Source organism: Oryctolagus cuniculus, chromosome 9 (assembly GCF_051225735.1).
Source record: "Oryctolagus cuniculus isolate XC-2025 breed Fujian yellow rabbit chromosome 9, ASM5122573v1, whole genome shotgun sequence".
NCBI classification, from domain to species: domain Eukaryota; kingdom Metazoa; phylum Chordata; class Mammalia; order Lagomorpha; family Leporidae; genus Oryctolagus; species Oryctolagus cuniculus.
Genome location: NC_142875.1, coordinates 96,591,656 through 96,612,360, shown reverse-complemented (window position 1 = coordinate 96,612,360; position 20,705 = coordinate 96,591,656). Strand labels below are relative to the sequence as shown.

Here is a 20,705-nt window from a genome sequence, read left to right as displayed (position 1 = left end):
ATACATATTTTTCAAATGTGTAGTCGCTTGCTAGGCAATAAAACAAGTCTTAATAAACCCAAAAGGATTAATATCATAAGAACATGTCCCCTGCCCACAATGCGGTTAAACTAGAAATTAATAACAGCATCATATTAATGAAATGCCTGTGAATTTGAGAATCAAAGAACACACTTATAAATATCATAAGATATTTGAACAGATCAAAATTGAAAACAGCTTTTCAAATTGTAAGAGGTGAAGCTAAAGCAGTGTGTAGAGGAATGCTTATATCTTTCAATGCTTATATTAGAAAATAAGCTGTGGTGTAGCAAGTAAAACCACCGCCTGTAGTGCTAGCATCCCATATGGGCACTAGTTTGAGTCCTGGCTGCTCTACTTCCGATCCAGCTCTCTGCTATGTCCTAGGAAAGCAGTAGAAGATGGCCATAGTCCTTGGGCCCCTGAAACTGTATGGGAGACCTGGAAGAAGCTCCTGGCTCCTGGCCTCAGACCAGCACAGCTCTGGCTGTTGGCAGCCAAATGGGGAGTGAACCATTGGATGGAAGACCTTTTTCTCTGTCTCTGTCTCTGTCTCTCTCTCTCTCTTTCTGCCTCTCCTCTGCTCTCTTTGTAACTCTGACTTTCAAATAAATAAATAAATCTTTTAAAAAAGAAAGAAAGAAAATAAGCACCTAAAATTAGTTATTCAGGAATCATCCCAAAGAAGGTTGGAAAAGAAGAGTAGATGGAGCCCAAATCAAGCAGAGCAAAAATAAAATAGAGAATGAATATAAAGTGGAGACACAATAAGGAAAACCAGTCAAACAAAATATCACTCTTAGACAAGATCAGTAGTTGCTAAATCTCTAGCCAGACTGATCAAATAAATCAAAATACATAAAAGAAACTAATGAACAATATCAAGAATGAAAGAAAAGCCATCACCACAGATTCAACAGATAGTGAGAAATCATGATGAGCATTTTTATGATATAGTTTATATCTTAGATGAAATTGGTAAGCTCCTTGGTGAATTGGACAAATTCCTTAAAAGACATAAATTACAAAATATTTTCCAAGAACTCAAAGACCTCATATTTATTAAAAGTTTTGAATTCTGTTTAAAACCTTCCTATCAGAATCTTTTTTCCATAACTATTAACAAATTTCAATGTCTTCCAAAAAAGAGCAGGAAGAATCACTCCCAATTTATTTATGATGCATCCTTACCCAAAGGGAAAACAAAAGAAAACTACAGCCCAGTATTCCTCCTGCATGCAGGTGCAAAAGTCTCTGCAAGCTTTTAACTAATCAAATCCAGCAGTGTATACACAGCAACATACAGGAGTGGTAATTGAGCCTAGCAGTTACAACATCCATTCCATCTGATGGTTCACTCCCCAATTGGCCGCAATGGCCAGAACTGTGCCGATTGGAGGCTAGGAGCCAGGAGCTTCTTCTGGGTCTCCCACGTGGATGCAGGGGCCCTGCACTTGGGCCATCTTCTACTGCTTTCCCAGGCCATAGCAGAGAGCTGGATCGGAAGTGGAACAGCCAGGTCTTGAACCGGCGCCCATATGCAATGCCAGCACTTCAGGCCAGGGCGTTAACCCACTGCACCACAGCGCCAGCCCCCCAAGAAGTGTTTTGTGGCAGCATATGGTCAAACACAGCAGTGAACATAGCTTGTAGTTTTATGTCCTTGCTTGAATTTTCCCCTTCTTCACTTATTTGTCTAGAAGATTCTTTTATCTGAAAGACAAAGAGGAGAGGGAGAGGGAGAGGGAGAGGGAGAGAGAGAGAGAGAGAGAGAGAGAGAGAATATCTTCCATCAACTGGTTCACTTCCCAAATGCCGCAACATCCAGGGCTGGGCCAAGTTGAAGCCAGTAGCCAGGAGCTCCACCTGTGTCTCCCTATGGATGTCAGGGGCCCAGGAACTTCAGCCATCTCCTGCTGCTTCCCAGGCACATTTAGCAGTGGGCTGGATTGGAAGCAAACGCCAGCCCCTCCTTCACTCATTTTTCTCTCCACTTTCCTCCGGTTTCCTTCCTTCCTCTTCCCATAAATATTATGCCTGCTTTTACCAGATTGCCTCCTTGAGAAGATTCACAGTTTTTTTTTTTTTTAAAAAGGATTACATCTTTTTCATTTAACAGGGTTCCTAGCATAACGGTTGTTTAAGAAATATTCAAAGAGCAAATGAATGGAATATGTTTCTTTTTTTGTTTCTAATGATAGTAATCTGAATAAAGAATTCTTATGAACTGGTTTCATTTAGTCAAACTTTCACTTATCAGTATTGAGTGCCTTCTGTGTACTAAAACCAGCAGGTAAATAAGCTCTAAAACAGGAATTCTTATGAGGGGAGTAGATGATGTTGCTACATTAGTGGCAGTCTTACACCTACTACTTCCATAGTTGGACACTCAATCCATTCATTTTATACTTGCAAACACAGCAAAATAAAATAGATCCATCATACTCACAAAGGAACATTTATATAGTTATAGCTATTGAACAATGAGTTGGTCAGTTAGGAAAATTAGATCATCATGAGTTGGTAGATCTGAATGAATTTATGTGACTCACCTATAGCTCATTTGTAATTAACTTATATTTAAATAGTTTACTAGGAGTTGCAGAAGTCATTGAGAGCTCTGAGTCTCCCCCATCATGCTGTCTTCGAGAGGCACCATCCATTATCAGAGCAAGGAGATCGGCATTGGTACTGTGGTACGAACTCAGAGACAGCCTCAAAGCTTTATTTTTTAAAAATAGATGCTTGTTTTCCATGTAGATTTTCACATCATTACCACCTTTAACTCTGGGAATCTTTGAACGGTGTTGCAGTGAGGAGAGCCTGATCAAGTATCCAGAACTCTACAGAATTCCTCAGACAGGAGAAACTTTCAACACAAAGGTAAACAGAAACTGTGTTGCAGGTCTGTCACCCCAACTTGATTCCAAAGGCATATTTGGTCTCTTCCTTTTCTGATGTTTTAGGAATAATTGTCTTCTTTTGTCTTTTAAGATTTTATTTATTTATTTGAGAGGTAGAGTTACAGAGAGAAAGGTCTTGCATCCACTGGTTCACTCCCCAGATGGCCACAAAAGCCTGAGCTGAGCCTATCCGAAGCCAGGAGCTGGGAGCTTCTTCCTGGTCTCCCACGTGGGTACAGGGGCCCAAGCACATGGGCTGTGTTCTACTGCTTTCCCAGGCCATAGTGGAGAGCTGGATCAGAAGAAGAGCAGCTGAGACTTGAACTGGTGCCCATATGGGATGCTGGTGACACAGGCAGACTTTAGCCCAATAAGCCATAGCACTGGCCCCTGTTAAGATTTTGTTTATTTAAAAGGCAGAGTGACAGAGGAGAGAGAAAAACGGAGAGGTGGGAGGGAGAGAACTTTCATCCATTGGTTAATTCTCCAAATGGACTCAACAGCTGGGCAAGGCCAAAGACAGAAGTAAGGAACTCCATCTGAGTCTCCCGCATGGGTAGCAGGCTCCAAGCACTTGGGCCATCTCCCACTGCTTTCCTGGGTACGTTATCAGGGAGCTGGGTGAAAAGCAGGGCAACTGTGACTCAAACTGGCATTGTGATATAGGATTCCTGCATTGCAAGTGGTAGATTAACAAGCTGCTTCACATCCCCAACACCCAGGAAAATAATTTTAAAACCAAAGGAGGGTCGGTGCTGTGGCATAGCAGGTAGAGCTGCCGCCTATAGTGCTGGCATCCCATATGGGCACTGGTTCAAGTCCCTGCTGCTCCACTTTCAATCTGTCTCTCTAGTATGGCCTGGGGAAGCAGTAGAAGATGGCCTGAGTCCTTGGAACCCTGCACCCACATGGGGGACCTAGAAGAAGCTTCTGGGTCCTGGCTTTGGATCGGCTCAGCTCCAGCCATTGTGGCCATTTGGGGAGTGAGCCAGCGGATGGAAGACCTCTCTCTCTCTCTCCCTCTCTCCCTCTGCCTGTCTGTAATTCTGTCTTTCAAATAAATAAATAAGTCTTTAAAAAAAAGAAGTGCAGCCTGTGCAGAGATTGAAATTCAAGGAATAGAAATAATTTTATGTGGGAAATGAAAAAAAAAGTGTTGTGAAAAAGAAGGAAGCTGTCAGGTGTGGTCTCACTGAGCTGCCTCAGGAGGTATGCTGTGTGTCGGGTGGTCCTGGATAGAACCAAGGAGGAACTTCAGTCTGCCTTCAAATGTGACGTTGCTCCAGGTAATTCTCTTGGGAGAGTTGCTTCCTGAGATCACAGGACTTGTGATTCTCTGGCAGGAAGTCAGGGAGAGTAAAAAGACTTTTATAGGCTGTAAGAGCAATGACACACTGCCTTGTCAATTCTGAATATGCATCTCAATTATTTGTGATGCTTTCAAGAAATATAGACACCTAGAAGAAGCAGAAGTCTTTTGAGTGTATTAAGACTTATATGGTGGCTCAAAGTATGCTTTGTCTTTGAGACAGTTCATCTTTACTTCAAAAACTGTGTAAGGTGAAGTTCGTAATTAATGTTGTTCAAAATTTCTACTTGTTCTATCAGTTATGAAGAGGCATTGAAATCTCCAACCACAATTGTGGGTTTATTTACCATTGAAATTCTACCTATTTTGCTTCCTGTATTTTGAACCTGTTATTAGATATATTACTATCCACCTATTGTATTGTATTATATATTGGGATTTTTATGTTCTCTTAATTGATCCCTTTATCAATGACCTTTTCCACTTCTGAAAGTGTCCGTTGCACTGCAATCTACTTTTATAGTCATGTAATTACTCTAGCTGCCTCTATTTTTTACCCATTTGAATCCCAATATTTAAATGATTCTTGTAGGCAATTTATACTCTGGCTTTGTTATCCAGTCTGGCCATATGTCCCTTTTAACTGAATGTTTAAGCATTCACATTTGATGTGCTTGCTGATATGGCTAAATGTAAACTTAGCATCTTGGCATTTTCAATTTATCCTATCTATAATTTTTTCCTTCTTTCTCTTCCTTCATTTGGATTGATTCATTTTCATAAATTCCTATTTATCTTCTTTGTTGGCTTATTAGCTATAACTCTTAGTTTTCTTATGTTAGAACTTGCTTTGGAATTCATGTATGTCTTTAGGTTATTATAGTCTACCTTTAAGTGATATAATACTTTACATATAACATAAAATTTAATTTAGTATACTTCCATTACTTGCCTAATCTTGTGGATATTCATGCTATATACTTTAGAAACTCTTCACTATATTGGTTTATTTTGTTTAAACAATTATTTTTAAGCTAAATAATAGTAAATAATTATTTTTAGACTATTGTTACCCCTATAATTATTTTCAATGATCTATCTTTTGTGTAAATTCACATTATTATCTTTCTTAATTTGTTTCATTCTGAAGGACTTCCTTAAACATTCCTTGCATGAATCTGCTGGCAAAGAACTATTTCAACTGTTTTATCTATGAATAAATCTTTCACTTTCATTTTTTAAAATTATTTTTGCTTGGTATGAAATTATGAGTTGATAGTTTCTTTCAGTATTTTCCATCACCTTCTTGTTTGCATTGTTTTGATGTGAAATTGCTGATATCCTCATCTTTATGTCTCTGTATGTAATGTGTCTTTTTTTTTTTTTTTACCTCTCTGGCTACTTTTAACACTTAAAGCAATTATTCCTATTACTGGATGTGAAAATTTCAATTGGGATGCCTTATTCACGTTTCTTGTGCTTCTTAGGTCTGGTGGCGTTCGCTGAGCCTCTTGTATCAGTGGGTTTGTGAGTAGGAGGATGTCTGGGCCTATTCTAGTCTCTGCTTGTTTTTGTAAACAAAGTTTCAATGGGATGTAGTCCTGCGTGTTTGTTTACAAAGTATGTAAGTCTGCTTTAGTGCCATAACTTTTGAACATATAAAATACAGCTATTATAATTGTTTCATTATCCCTGTCTTAAAATTACAACATCTGTGTTGATTCTGGGGTGGATTTCATTGACTTATTTACCTCCTTATTTTGGGTAGTGTTTTCCTACCTCTTTGCTTGCCCAGTAATTCTGGATTGAATTCTTAATACCTAAATTTTACCTGGGTAAGTGCTGGGTACATTTGTATTGCCTTTAGTATTCTGTATACTAGAACACAGCAAGTTCATTGGAAACATTTTGATCTTTTTCGTATGACTTAAGAATTGTCACTCAGAACAGGAGCAGTGTTCAGTACAGGGAGAACTATTCTTCACTCCTTTTCATGATTCCATGAATCTTGAGGTTTTCCAATCTGGCATTTGCTTTTTCTTTTCTAAACTCTTTTCTTACATTTTTTCCTTAAAACTATCTGATTCCAGGAAATTGTGGATATGTCGCTTATATTTTTCCACGCTCTTTTTTAGTCCTTTATTAATGAATATTTCTGGGAAACCTGAAAATAAATGGTATATTTAAAACTGAAGGGGCCGGCGCCGCGGCTCAGTAGGCTAATCCTCTGCCTAGCGGCGCCGGCACACCGGGTTCTAGTCCCGGTTGGGGCGCTGGATTCTGTCCCTGTTGCCCCTCTTCCAGGCCAGCCCTCTGCTGTGGCCAGGGAGTGCAGTGGAGGATGGCCCAGGTGCTTGGGCCCTGCATCCCATGGGAGACCAGGAAAAGCACCTGGCTCCTGGCTCCTGCCATCGGATCAGCGCGGTGCGCTGGCCGCAGCGCGCCGGCCGCGGCGGCCATTGGAGGGTGAACCAACGGCAAAGGAAGACCTTTCTCTCTGTCTCTCTCTCTCACTGTCCACTCTGCCTGTCAAAAAATAAATAAATAAATAAAATAAAATAAAATAAAATAAAATAACTGAAGGAATAAAAACTTTTACTTTCATTATTTTTATCATCTAACTAATGTGCACTATTGTTTGATTGAGCTCAGAGACTTCATATTATTGAGAATTGAGAATTTCTTTCAGAAAATTGTTCATGGATATTGAAAATTAAATTGAGCAAAGTCAAGGTGTAAATGTAAACTAAAAAAAGATGAAATTATATCATACAAAGTACAGAACAAAGTTCCATTTAAAGTTCTGTAATTTCTAAATTGAAAAATATTTATTTCTTTTACAAATTCTTCAGGGACCGGCACTGTGGTGTGTAGCAGGTAAAGCCACTGCCTGCAGTGCCAGTATCCCATATGGGGACACCTTTGAATCCCTGCTGCTCCACTTCAGATCCAGCTCTCTGCTTTGGCCTGGGAAAGCAGTAGAAGATGCCTAAGTCTTTGGGCCCCCGCACCCATGTGGGAGACCCAGAAGAGGCTTCTGGCTCCTGGCTCCTGACTTTGGATCAGTGCAGCTCTGGCCATTGCAGTCATTTGGGGAGTAAACCAGCAGATGGAAGACATCTCTCTCTATGCCTCTGCCTCTCTGTAACTCTGCCTTTCCATAAATAGATAAATCTTTAAAAAAATATTACTTCTTGTTCTGTTACACTGGATAATTTAATCCTTCATAATTTTTTTATAACAAATACACCTCAGCTCTATACATTTATATTTAATAGAATAAAAACAGTGTTACATAGTCTTATAATATTATAATATTAAATAATTCCAATGATATTCTATAATTTCAAATTATATTAGCATATAATTCATGAACTATCAAATAATATTATCCTATAATTTTGTAGTCATTTCTTTTTTTTAAAGATTTATTCACTTATATGAAAGGCAGAGTTACAGAGAGAGAGAGAGAGACAGAGAATGTCCTCCAGCTGATTCACTCCCCAAATGGCTGCAACAGGCCAGAATTCCCACATGGATGCAGGGGCCCATGTACCTGGACTGTCCTCTGCTACTTTCCCATGAGCATTAGCAGGGAGCTGGATCAGAAGTGGAGAAGCCAGGACTCAAACAAGTGCTCATATGGAATGACAACATCGCAAGAGGTGGCTTTACCTGCTATGCTACAGCTCTGACACCTGCAGTCATTTCTTTCAAAGTAAAATAGTGAAATACAAATTTTCAAACACCAGAAAAACATTTTAACTTTGTAACTGTCCTCTTCAGCAAATATACCACACAATATCACATATGTTTATATTCTGATGAAGGTATCATCTTGACTTTCTTCCTTTGTCGTCTTTTAGGTGTTTTGGATCCAGTGTATGAATGCTTTGGTCCACTCCTTCATTCTCTTCTGGTTTCCTGCAAAAATGCTGAAGCATGGTAATGCCTTCACTTTTTCAGATATTCAGCAAAGACTATGTTACTCTCACCAGAATTAATGTTTGAGTCTCTGTGTGCCCACAGAAAGAACTGGAGGTCACAGAGATAAAATTTAGCAAAATATAAAATATTCACCTAATTCTGATATTGGACATTCCTCTGGTTACCAGCCTGCACTTTGAACAGTTAATGGGTGATCTTTAGGACCCGTTCTCTTTTCCTCTGACATGTATAAAGTGAGAACCAATACTTTTGGTGTTAATTTTTAATAAATACCCGAGTCAGGTGGTCTAATGCAAAGCACAGTAGTTCTGATAAACATTTATGATCATAGATGCCTCTTAATTAGTGAGTTTGTTTTTAAGCCTACTTGATTTCCTGTATTTGTTGTAGGAATATGTTTCCCAGTCTTTATTCCAAGTCCTTGCTCCCATGTGAGATAATAATTCAATGTAGAAACAAAATAAGGTACATGAATGAAAGCATAATTTATTTAAAGTGGGAGAGTGAGTATACATTCAGGCATGAGAGTAGACAACCCCACGAGGAAAGATACTCACTACAAGATGGCCACAAAGGAAGAGTATGGCAGAAGGCAAGAAAAGAGCCATTCCACTCCCACGTCCAGTCATCCCTTCTATGGGGTGAGGGTTAAAGCCCTAATGAACATGCAGATGGGGTGGAGTTTGGTCAGGGCTTAGTGTGCATGAGGTTTTCTGGGAGCTTCATGGCATTTCCCCATGGAGCTCAGCTTACATATGTTCAACACAGCATCTACTTCCCAGTCTCAGAACCAGGTCCATCATGGGAAAGTGGGTACACTGGATCGGCATATATGGGAGTGGAGTCAAAGTGTATGTCTGTGAGACAGAAATTGTGAGAATTTCTTCCAGCTCATTTTTCCCTATCTCCCTGCCTATTCTGGGCCCCATGTCATTTTCACTTCTAAAATGTCATAGTTCAATTTAGACTGTAACATGATTCTAATAAGATCATATAAAAATTTAAACTTACACTTGATTATTCAAACAAGTCTTCTTTTCATGACATATGATATTCCCAATACTATTATGTGCAAAATTTTCATTTGGGTCTAATACATCCAAAACTAGGAGATATATTTATAAAGATACCATTTATATACAATGGGTTTATATGTCATATTATAAGATGTGAAATTTAATTATATATATATATATATTGACAGGCAGAGTTAGACAGAGAGAGAGAGAGAGAGAGAGAGAGAGAGAGAGAGAGAGAGAAAGGTCTTCCTTTTCCCTTGGTTCACCCCCCAAATGGCCGCTACAGCTGGCGCACTGCACCGATCTGAAGCCAGGAGCCAGTTGCTTCCTCCTGGTCTCCCATGCGGGTGCAGGGCCCAAAGACTTGGGCCATCATCCACTGCACTCCCAGGCCACAGCAGAGAGCTGGACTGGAAGAAGAGCAACTGGGACAGAATCCAGCGCCCCAACTGGGACTAGAACCCAGGGTGCCAGTGCCGCAGTGCCAAATGAGCCGCAGCACTGGCCATTTTAATTATTAGGCATTTTTATTAGGTATTTTATTAGGCATTTCTAGCAACTATATACTTTACGTTGGATATATTTAAATTCTAAAAAATAAAATCCTGAAACAAAACCCTCAACAAAATACTAGCTAATCGAATCTAACAATGCATCAGAAAGATCATTCACCCAGACCAAGTAGATGGCATTTATCCCTGATATTCAGGGATGGTTCAACATTGCAAATCAATCAATGGGATACACCACATTAACAAACTAAGAACAAAAACCATATGGTTATCTCAATAGATAAGGAGAAAGTATTTGAGAAAATACAACGTCCTTCATGATGAAAACCTTAAAGCAAATTGGGTATAGAAGGAACATTCCTCAACACAATCAAGGCAATTTATGACAAACCCACAGCCAAAATCCTATTGATTGGGAAAAGCTGGAAGCATTTCCACTAGGATCTGGAACCAGACAAGGATGTCCACTCTCACCATTGCTATTTAATATAGTTCTGGAAGTTTTAGCCAGATCCATTAGTCAAGAAAAAGAAATCAAAGGGATAAATTTGAAAAGGAGGAAGTCCAACTATCCCTATTTGCAGATGACATGATTCTATATATAGGGGATCCAAAAGACTCCACTGAGAGACTATTGGAATTCATAAAAGAGTTTGGTAATGTGGTAGGATATAAAATCAACACAGAAAAATCAATAGCCTCTGCATACACAAACAGTGTCATGGCTGAAAAAGAACTTTTAAGATCAGTCCCATTCACAATAACTCCAAAAAGACAGGTTCAGGGAAAGAGAGAGTTCACTAGAGCTCTTCTGAGGTAACAGCAAACCCCAAAAGGCTAGTCTCAAAAATACTAAAACAACATTAGAATGCATAAACAAGTTAAGCAGCCTTTCAGGAAATAAGAGCCATATACAAAAATCAATTTTACTTCTCCACAATAAGGAAAAGTGAACTAAAAATGAAATTAAGAAAGCAATCAGATTTACAGTGTATCAGCATGAATAAAATACTTAACAGAGGCTGGTGCTGTGGCGTTGCCAGTAAAACTGTCGCCTACAGTAACAGCATCCTCTATGGGTGCTGGTTTGAGTCCCATCTGCTCCACTTCTGATCCAGCTCTCTGCTATGTCCTGGGAAAGGCAATGGATGATGGCTCAAGTCTTTGGGCCCTTATACCCACATGGGAGACCCAGAAGAAGCTCCTGGCTCCTGGCCTTAGATTGGCCCAACTCTGGCCATCGCAGCCATTTGGGGAGTGAATCAGCAGATGGAAGATCTCTCTCTCTCTCTCTCTCTGCCTCTGCCTCTGCCTCTCTGTAACTCTGCCTTTCAAATAATAAATAAATCTAGAATTTTTTTTAAATAAAATACTTAACAATAGGTTTAACAAACGAAAGACAAATTTATACTGTGAAGACCATACAAAATATTGTTTAAGAAGTAAAAGAAAGTTTAAAATCAATGTAAAGAAATCCACATTTATGGGCTAGAAGACTTACCATAGTTAAGATGGCAATATTTCTGGCTGACTTTGCTGAAAAAATGGACAAGCTGTTTCTAAAATTCAGCTGGAGGCTGGCACCATGACTTACTAGGCTAATCCTCTGCCGGCGGCGCTGGCACACCAGGTTCCAGACCCGGGTCGCTGTATCTGCTTGGGATACTTGGAAGAAGTTCCTGGTTCCTGGCTCCTGGCTTCTGTCTGGCTTAGCCTTAGCTGCTGCATCCATCTGGGGAGTGAACCATTGGATGGAAGTTTTCTCTCTTTCTTTCTCTCTCTCTATAACTCTACCTTTCAAATAAATTAATAAATCTTTAGAAAAAGAAAAGATAAAATTTCGAAGGAAACAAGTAAATGGAAAGATATGACGCATCCATGGATTGGAAGAATTGATAGTTAAAATGTCCATACTATTCAAAATGATCTACAGATTTAATGTAGTTGCTATGCAAATTCCAATTAAAGTTTCCACAGAAAGAGAAAAATCAACCCTAAAATTTGTATTTAACCACAAAAGACCAAAGCAATGTGAGCATTGTGGAGGGAAAAAAAAGAAGAAGAAGCCTGGGCATAATACTACCTGGGTTATACTATAGTATACAGCAAGGCTATGTGATCAAAACAGCGTGGTTCTGGCCTGAAGAGGCACATAGGCCAATGGGACCGAATAGAGAGCCCAGAAATTAAGCCACATATACATCAATTGATTTTTAACAAAGTTACCAAGAATACACAATGAGGAAAGCACAGTTCTTTGATAAATGTTATTGACATGAGTGGTTATCCACATGTACAAGAGTGAAATTAGACCCTTATCTCATACCTTACATAAAAATCAAGTCAAAATGCATTAAGGACTTACATGCAATACCTGAAACTATAAAATCACTTAGAAGAAAGGAAACAAGGCAAAAGTTCCATGACACTGGTCTGTGCAGTGGTTTCTTGAATATGAACCCCAAAGTACAGGTAACAAAAGCAAAACAGACAAATGGGATTACATGAAACTGAAAAGCTTCTGTAACACTATCGTCTGGTAAAGGATTAACATCCAAAGTATATAAAGAATTCAAACAGCTTAATCATAAGACAGCTGATACCCAAATTAGAGTAGGCTAGGAAGTGAACAGATATTTCTCAAAAGAATACATACAAGCAGTTAACAGGTATGTGAAAATATACTTATAATCACTAGTCATCACAATGAGATTTCATCTCAAACCTGTTAGAATGGCTTTTATAATAGATAAGTGTTGGTGAGGATATGAAGAAGGAACCTTACACACCGTTGATGGAAATGTGAATTAGTACAGCCCTTATGGAAAACAGTTTGGTGGTTCCTGAAGAGTTTAGAATTTTGCTTCCCCAGAATGGAATAAAGCATTTGTGAATTATGCAGCAAGAGACTTGTATCCAGAATATGTAGAGAATACTTAAGTCAACCATAAAAAGGCAAATGACACAATGTTTTAAATAGGCAAAGGATTTAAATGGACATTTCTCCAAAGAACAAATAACCAATAAAAACATGAAAAGATATTAAACATCATTGATCCTTAAAGCAATATAAATTAAACCCACAATGAGATACCACTTCATAGCAATTAGGATAACTATAATTAAATAGCAGATTCAAGAAGTGTTGACAAGGTTGTGGAGAGATTGGAACCTTCACGTACTGCTGACCAGAATGCAGCACAGTACAGCTGCTTTGGAAAAGAGTCTGCATGGGGCCGGCACTGTGGCATAGCGGGTAGATCCACTGCCTGCAGTGCCAGCACCCACATGGGCGCCTTCCACGCAGATCCACTGTGTCTCCTCCTCCCACAGAATTCCCACTGCTTGCATTCCTGTTTTAATATATTTTTCTAATCTTTAATTCTGGGTTGGTCTTCTTTGTTCTGTTTGTGTGACCTTATGATACTCAGGAAGGTTTGAATTTTTGTTCTTATGGTCATTTTTTATTATAAGTATATATAAGCAATATTCTATTTCTGTAGAAAAATCCATTTGTTTCCTTTGTGAAGAATGGCAGAATTATCCTATTTCTCTTCCTTCTTTTTATTTTCCCTTTTCCCCAGCATCCCCTTATCTTGTATACGGTATGCCTTCATACTGTGAAATATAATTCTATTACTTGATTTGCTAGCTTTGAATGTTTTCCAGGGACTTGCAGTTAGCATTGATGAGACAATCTGCAGATGTCCTTTACTTCCCATCTGCCTCACCTGCACCTTGCATACTATGTAAATGGAATGATTTCCACACTATGTGGACATGCAGAAATTACAGTCACATTGATCATCCTTCCATCACAATTGCTTTTGCCTGCTTTGTCTTTTATAAAATTTTTTAAAGATTTATTTATTTATTTATTTAAAGAAAGAGCAACAGAGAGGCGGGGGGAGAGACAGAGTGAGAGGGCTTCCATTCACAGGTTCCAAATAGCCACAACAGCCAGGGCAGGGCCAGGCCAGAGCCAGGAGCCAGGAAACCCATCGAGGTCTCCCATGTGGGTGGCAGGGCGTAAGCACTTGAACCATCTTCTGCTGCTTTCTCAGGTGCATTAGCAGGGAGCTGAATCAGAAGCAGGCAACGGCTTAACTCGTTGCACCATAACACAGGCCCCAGCCTGCTTAATCTTAACTCTACAGTTCAATGTATCAAACACTCACAGCCTGCCATATTACTGTGGCTTCTCTGATGATTTCTTTGTTGGTTGATTACACTGGGTTTTGTTGCAAAATTCCCTGGTGAGTATTCCTCATGTGATGAATTTTGCTGTACTTTTGCACTCATTTACTTTTAAACCATTTAAAAATATATTTTATATAAATGACCAAAATTGATAGTACAATGAATAATTACCACACAAAATCATGAAACACAACATTCTTCTTTTTCCTAACAGTTTATTTATTTTTATTTTGAAGATTTATTTATTCATTTGAAAGACAGAGTTACAGAGAGGCAGAGACAGAGGTACAGAGAAAGAGAGACAGAGATCTTCCATCCACTGGTTCACTCCCCAAATGCCCTCAACTGCTGGAGCTGGGCTGATTCGAAATCCGGGAGCCAGGAGCTTCTTCCAGGTCTCCCATGTGCGTGCATGGGCCCCAGCACTTGGGCCATCTTCCACTGCTTTCCCAGACCACAGCAGAGAGCTGGATCGGAGGCTGAGCAGCCAGGTCTCGAACCAGATTCCATATGGGAAGCCAGCACTGCAGTCCATGACTTTTACCTGCTACAACACAGTGCCAGCCCCCTTATGGATTATTATTACAGGCGAAATGCTTGTTTCTTTATGTTACTGTTCATGGAATTAGAATTTTCTGTCCCAGGTATTTGAAAACAGTTCTTGTAAGTAGTGTACTTTTTTTTTTTTCTTACTTATTTGACAGGTAGAATTAGACAGTGAGAGAGAGAGACAGAGAGAACGGTCTTCCTTCTGTTGGTTCACCCCCCATGAAGCCAGGTGTTTCCTCCTGGTCTCCCACGTGGGTGCAGGTGCCCAATCACCTGGGCCATTCTTCACTGCTTTCCTGGGCCACAGCAGAGAGCTGGACTGGAAGAGGAAGCTGGGACTAGAACCCAGTGCCCATATGGGATGCCGGTGCTGCAGGCAGAGGAGTAGCCAAGTGAGCCATGGCACCGGCCCCACAAGTAGTGTACTTTAAAAAACAAATTTGCTGGAGGAGTAAGGGAAGCACTAGCTCTCATTCACTGCTTCATTTCCCAAGTGTCTGCAGCAGTGAGAGCTAGGCCAAACAAAGCTGGGATCCAGGAACGCAATCCAGGTCTCCCATGTGGCTGGCAGGCACCCGACTCCTTACACCATCACTGCTCCCTCCCGGGATCTGCTGGAAGCCAGAATCAGAAGCACAGCTGGGACTTGAACCCAGGCTCTCTCTTTCGGCACGCTGGCATCTTGGTGCTAGGCCAGATGCCTACAGGCGTGTATTTTGGGGAATGTCTCCCGAGCTCTGCTGCTGTAGGCACACTTGGTGCTTCCATCAGAGTCTTTACCGCCAGTCACCAAACGCAGCTCCTGGGCTCAGCTCAGCTGCCTGACGCCCTCATTAGCCTCTGACTTTGTGGGGCTTTTTGTCTCCTGGAGTCCCTGACGTCGATTTCGTGGAGGTTTCTCAGTTGGCGTTGTTTCGTATAAAATCCAGGAAGCAAGGAATTTCTGTCTCATTCCATAGTGTTCACTGGACGCTTCCCTCCAACCCCGCTGTACTTGGTAATTTCTCCCTGTCCATGGCAAACATGTATCTGAACAGTAGGAGTCAATATTGCTTTCCTGCACAGTGGTTTTATTTCCTCCAGTCAACGGTAGTGTTCTTCTCATCTATACTATCTTCCTACTCCCAGTAAAACTCTAAGTCTAGGTCAGCACCCACCCCAAAACCATGGTTTTCACTTTCCTAGCTTGTCTAACCTGACCCATGTATTTATCTAAGTTTCTATTAGTCAAATGCCCCAAACAATCCATTGTATATGGTCTTAGGATAGGATTTGGCCTTGAATATTTTAATGGGTTTGAACTCAGGGGAAAACAGAATAAATAATCTTCAGATGCATATGTATAACATCTGAATGGTATTAGGGCCAGGAATTTTCACTCCAAAATTTTCATACCTACCAGGATCAGAAACCACCAAAATATAACTGAAAAAATTTTAAATATAAAAATGGTCTTAGAAATCACCCATGGCAGCTCACCAGGCTAATCCTCCACCTGTGGCGCTGATACTCCGGGTTCTAGTCCTGGTTGGGGAGCCGGTTCTATCCCGGTTGCTCCTCTTCCAGTCCAGCTCTCTGCTGTGACCCAGAAAGGCAGTGGAGGATGGCCCAAGTCCTTGGGCCCTGTACCCACATAGGAGACCAGGAGGAAGCACCTGGCTCCTGGCTTCAGATTGGTGCAGCCCGCCGGCTGTAGCGGCCATTTGGGGGGTGAACCAACAGAAGGAAGACCTTTTTCTCTGTCTCTCTCTCTCTCACTGTCTATCTCTGCCTGTCAAAAAAAAAAAAAAAAAAAAAAAAGAAATCACTCTCATCTTAGGATAATACTGACATTTCATATAGGATGAAAATCATACATTTTGTGGAAGATTTAGCAATAGCTGGAGGAAATTAAAATTTTCACCGTGATTTCAAATTATTATTTTAGTAATTATAGTTTTAGCAATCTTAGAAAAGGAATAGCATGGAACTATAATGACAAAATTGTTAAAACTCCTATTAACTAACATCACTCATTGGACAGGTTGGGTTTTGAATTTTATGTTCTTCCAAATGGTTTTGATATATGTGAAACTTGGATTACCAATCACATTCATGTACTCCTGTGACTTATTTAACCATTTGATAATGTATTTTTGGAGAGAGTAAGAGGTGAAAGAAAGTGCCATGATCATGACAGGCAAAGGAAGCATTGTTGTCACTGATGGCAAGTTAGAAATATGACTGATAATTGTACATCTTTGGTGCCAGTAAAAATAAATTTATGTAGTAGAATAAATTCAACCTCTGTGTTTCAGACTCTGTGAAGATTAAAAAAAAAAACTTTTCTCTTTTCAGATATAGTCTTACAACATGGCTACACTACAGACTATTTGTTTCTTGGAAATTTTATTTATACGGTAAGATCACCCATGTACATGAAATCACTTTTTCTAGTTTCTAATTGAAGAAATTAAGTCAAACATTCTAAGACAGTGGAAGTCTCCTTCACACTCCAAAACCTTTGCCAATAGCAAGCTACCAACCCCACCCCCTTTTTGTGATACAAGATGTTCTTATGCATCTTAATTTTTCACTATATAATGAAACTTATTGATGGTTTCAAATCAGCCCTTAAATATCTACCTCATCCTTTCAAGGATGCTCGTGTGAACAACATACCATTGCCTAGTCAGCCAGTCTCCTGGGAAAGGACGTTGAAGTTGACCTTGATCCTTTGACTGTCTGAACAGTGCTGCAAAGGCTCTTCCTGATGTCCATGACCAAGTGAATCTTAAGGATGTATTTCCACAAGTGCAAAAGCTGGATCCGAGGGTATTGTGAATTTTGAAAGACATTATAAAATATTCCTCCAAAGAGGCTGCACAAATTTAGCAATAAGAATGCTGAATTCCTTAAGACCCCATAGGAAGTGATATTACTGTATTTGGATCCAGTGGATGGAATGATACCCTATTGCAGGTTTTACTTTGAGAATAAACATTTGCATAAAATGAAATAGAGCAATCACAGAATTTTCACTTTCTGTGTCTGTCTTTACTAATTACTCTATTGGGTTGTCGATCATTGTCTTATTAATTATAAGTAATTACATACTAAAGATGTTGATTGTTTTCTCATACTTCTTTCGAAAATACTTACCCAGTTTCACATTAGCACTTGCCAATATATATTCTGCATATAAACTTTATGAAATTAAGTTTATTAATATTTTATTTATGACTTCTAAGTCTTGTGTCTGCAGTTACTGCTATCAGTTTCTTATCCATAATTTTAAACATAAATGCATATTCAACGTTGTGTTATCCCATCTGCATGTAAGTAAAAACATTCCTCTGCATTTTGCGTTATTTATTTTTTCATTTAACAACATATTATAAACCATTTGCTCCATGTTTTCCCCTGTGTAAGAAATAACTTATTAGGATATTGCCTCCTTTCACTTTCACTGGTTGTCTTATTTATATTATTAGTTGTGATTTTAGGTCTATATTACACATTTTTTAATATCAAATATGACTAGATAGTGTTTTCTCTCTTAGTGGGAAATGTGCATAGAACAAGGTTCCTTCTTTTCAAATCCCGCTGCTTCAGGCCTTATCCTTTTCTCAGCTCTAGGAAAAAATCAATAAAATCAAGCAAGATTTTGTTTCTTTGTTTCCTTCACTAACCAACATTTCTTGAGACCTGTCGTGTAAAACACTCTGTTGAGTGTTAAACAGATGTCAGTAAACCCAAGCAAGTCCTCCCAAAAATTACATTCTACAGAGATAACAGTAGGATCTTTAGATAGAGTCAAATTCTTCCATGTTACTTATAGAGAATGTGAATGTCAGAACTGATGCATGAGCATTGGTTTTAGTCATAGGTTACAGAGTTTCTCAGCGTATTTATATGAGTGCATACACACATACAAAGAGAGACCTCATTAAGATGCCAGAGTAAACTGATGTCATGGACTCTCAATCTCCCAAGGCTAAAAAATATATATAACCAAAATGGTAAATCCAACAATAAAAATTATAGCAAAATAATTCACCACAGCAGCTGTAGAAGAAAAGGAAATTAGCAAAATGCTTTTTACAAAGACACCTCAACGTTGGTGCTGCTGGAGAAATACAGCAAGAGTCGGCAGGTTCAGCCTGGTATGGGCACTAAGCTCTCTGGGGTCAGCACGTTGGCAGAGAGGTCAGTGACGGTACCAGGGGTGGGGGGGTCAGGAAAGCACTGGGGAGCGGTGGATTCTGACAGAAATTTGTCATGCGTTTTCCCATCTCTTTCTCCCTCCCCTGTCACCTCCCACAGTATGTAGTGGTTACCGTTTGTCTGAAAGCTGGGTTGGAGACAATGTCTTGGAACAAAGTGAGTATTCTTTAGGATTTCTTCTCAGATTTACTTTTTTTTTTTTTTTTTTTTTTTTTTTTACAGGCAAAGTGGACAGTGAGAGAGAGACAGAGAGAGAAAGGTCTTCTTTTACCGTTGGTTCACCCTCCAATGGCCGCTGCGGCTGGTACGCTGTGGCCAGTGCACCACGCTGATCCGAAGCCAGGAACCAGGTGCTTATCCTGGTCTCCCATGTGGGTGCAGGGCCCAAGCACCTGGGCCATCCTCCACTGCCTTCCCGGGCCACAGCAGAGAGATGGCCTGGAAGAGGGGCAACCGGGACAGAATCCGGCGCCCCGACCAGGACTAGAACCCGGTGTGCCGGCGCCACTAGGCAGAGGATTAGCCTATTGAGCCGCGGTGCCGGCTCAGATTTACTTTTAAACTTCAGAAAAAATAAACTTTCTTTCCTGGTCTCCATTTTACTTTCTCTTGTGTTGCATACTCAGGTGATGATTTAAACTGGGTGAAGGCAAAATTATCCATCTAATGTCTTTAGGCTGTTGATTTTTTCCTGCCTTTAACTTGAAATTAATTCAAGTTATCATGCCGTTAATTGAGACCCTTCATTTGCTACTAGTATCCAAATTCAGAATTATAATAGAAACTTTAGCTAATTCAGAAAAAGAAGGAAATATATATTCTCAATACAGTTAAATGCAAATGATATTAACATTTTGATTTATATTCTTTCAGTCTTTCTTTAGATTTTTTTTTCTTAAAAATAGAATCACAAGTTACCTAATATTATGTAACACTTTTTTTGCTTAGTAATAAGCCTTTAGCAGTCTTCTAAAATCTTTCATTTTTATGCTCACTTAATGTCTGTATCGTATTTCATCACATGAATACTTAACATTATTTTAATAGAATAATTGTCTTAACATTTATTATTATAAACAATATGTCACCAATTTTATTATGAACGTACAAGAGGATACTTAAAAAGTTCTTGGAAAATAGAATTAAATGATAAATTCATTTTTAAATGTTTATTCATTTATTTGAAAGGTAGAATGAGAAGGAGAGAGAGAGAGAGAGAGACGGAGAAAAGAAGAGAGATCTTCCATCTACAGGTTCACTCCCCCAGATGCTGGCAACAGCCAGGTTTGAGCCATGTCAAACCCAGGAACCTAGAACTGAGACTGGGTCTCCCATGTGGGTGACAGGGGCTCAAGGACTTGAGCTATCACATTTTCAGGAAGCTGCATGGGAAGCAGAGTAGCTGAGATGCAAACCAGGGACTCTGATATGGGGTGCTGGAATCCCAAGTGAATGCTTAACTCACTGCCCACAGTGCCCTGATAAGTTTATTCTGATGCAAAACTTTTTGAAGTGCATGCATAGGATGGGGGTCTTTTAAAAGCTCATGAAAAATGAATATGAATAAAAGACTATTATGGGTTTCAAAATAGCTTTGCACCAAAATAGCCTCATTTTTAATTCCATTTTTCCATGGACATTTTGAAGTACCCTCATACATACACTTGTGTACTTAAAGACATAAATAATCTCCATAGGTTATTATTAAAAGTGGAACCTCTAATGAGTTAAGCAGAATTTTATTTTTATGAATTTATCAATAAATTAAGTAATAAATATATATACATAGGTACCGTTATGAATGAGCTGTTTTTAGAAGTTCCACTCAAAAAGTTAATAAGAGAAAGTGAATTTTTATTAGCCTATCACCTTTAAAGAACCAAGATGAATGTAAATTATCACATATTTTTTCTCTGATGTTACTGTTTAGAGTTTTTGACTGGTGCTATCTTCCAAACTGTACTGACCATTTCTGAACAAAAATATTACGTGAGCAATTCATAAGGCCTACTAGTTTTAAGTGTGGCATCATCCCACA

At 39.4% G+C, this 20,705-nt stretch overlaps 1 protein-coding gene across 1 annotated transcript in view; it reads left to right on the top strand.

Moving 5' to 3' along the window:
• The window catches only part of LOC100358094 (phospholipid-transporting ATPase IB), a 148,627-nt gene that overhangs the window by 109,644 nt on the left and 18,278 nt on the right, over positions 1 to 20,705 (top strand). Inside the window, exons 29-32 of the mRNA XM_070049180.2 lie at positions 2,782 to 2,904; positions 8,100 to 8,178; positions 16,799 to 16,860; positions 18,767 to 18,823. Coding sequence (XP_069905281.1) covers positions 2,782 to 2,904; positions 8,100 to 8,178; positions 16,799 to 16,860; positions 18,767 to 18,823 — 321 coding nt within the window. The remainder of the gene's footprint in view (positions 1 to 2,781; positions 2,905 to 8,099; positions 8,179 to 16,798; positions 16,861 to 18,766; positions 18,824 to 20,705) is intronic.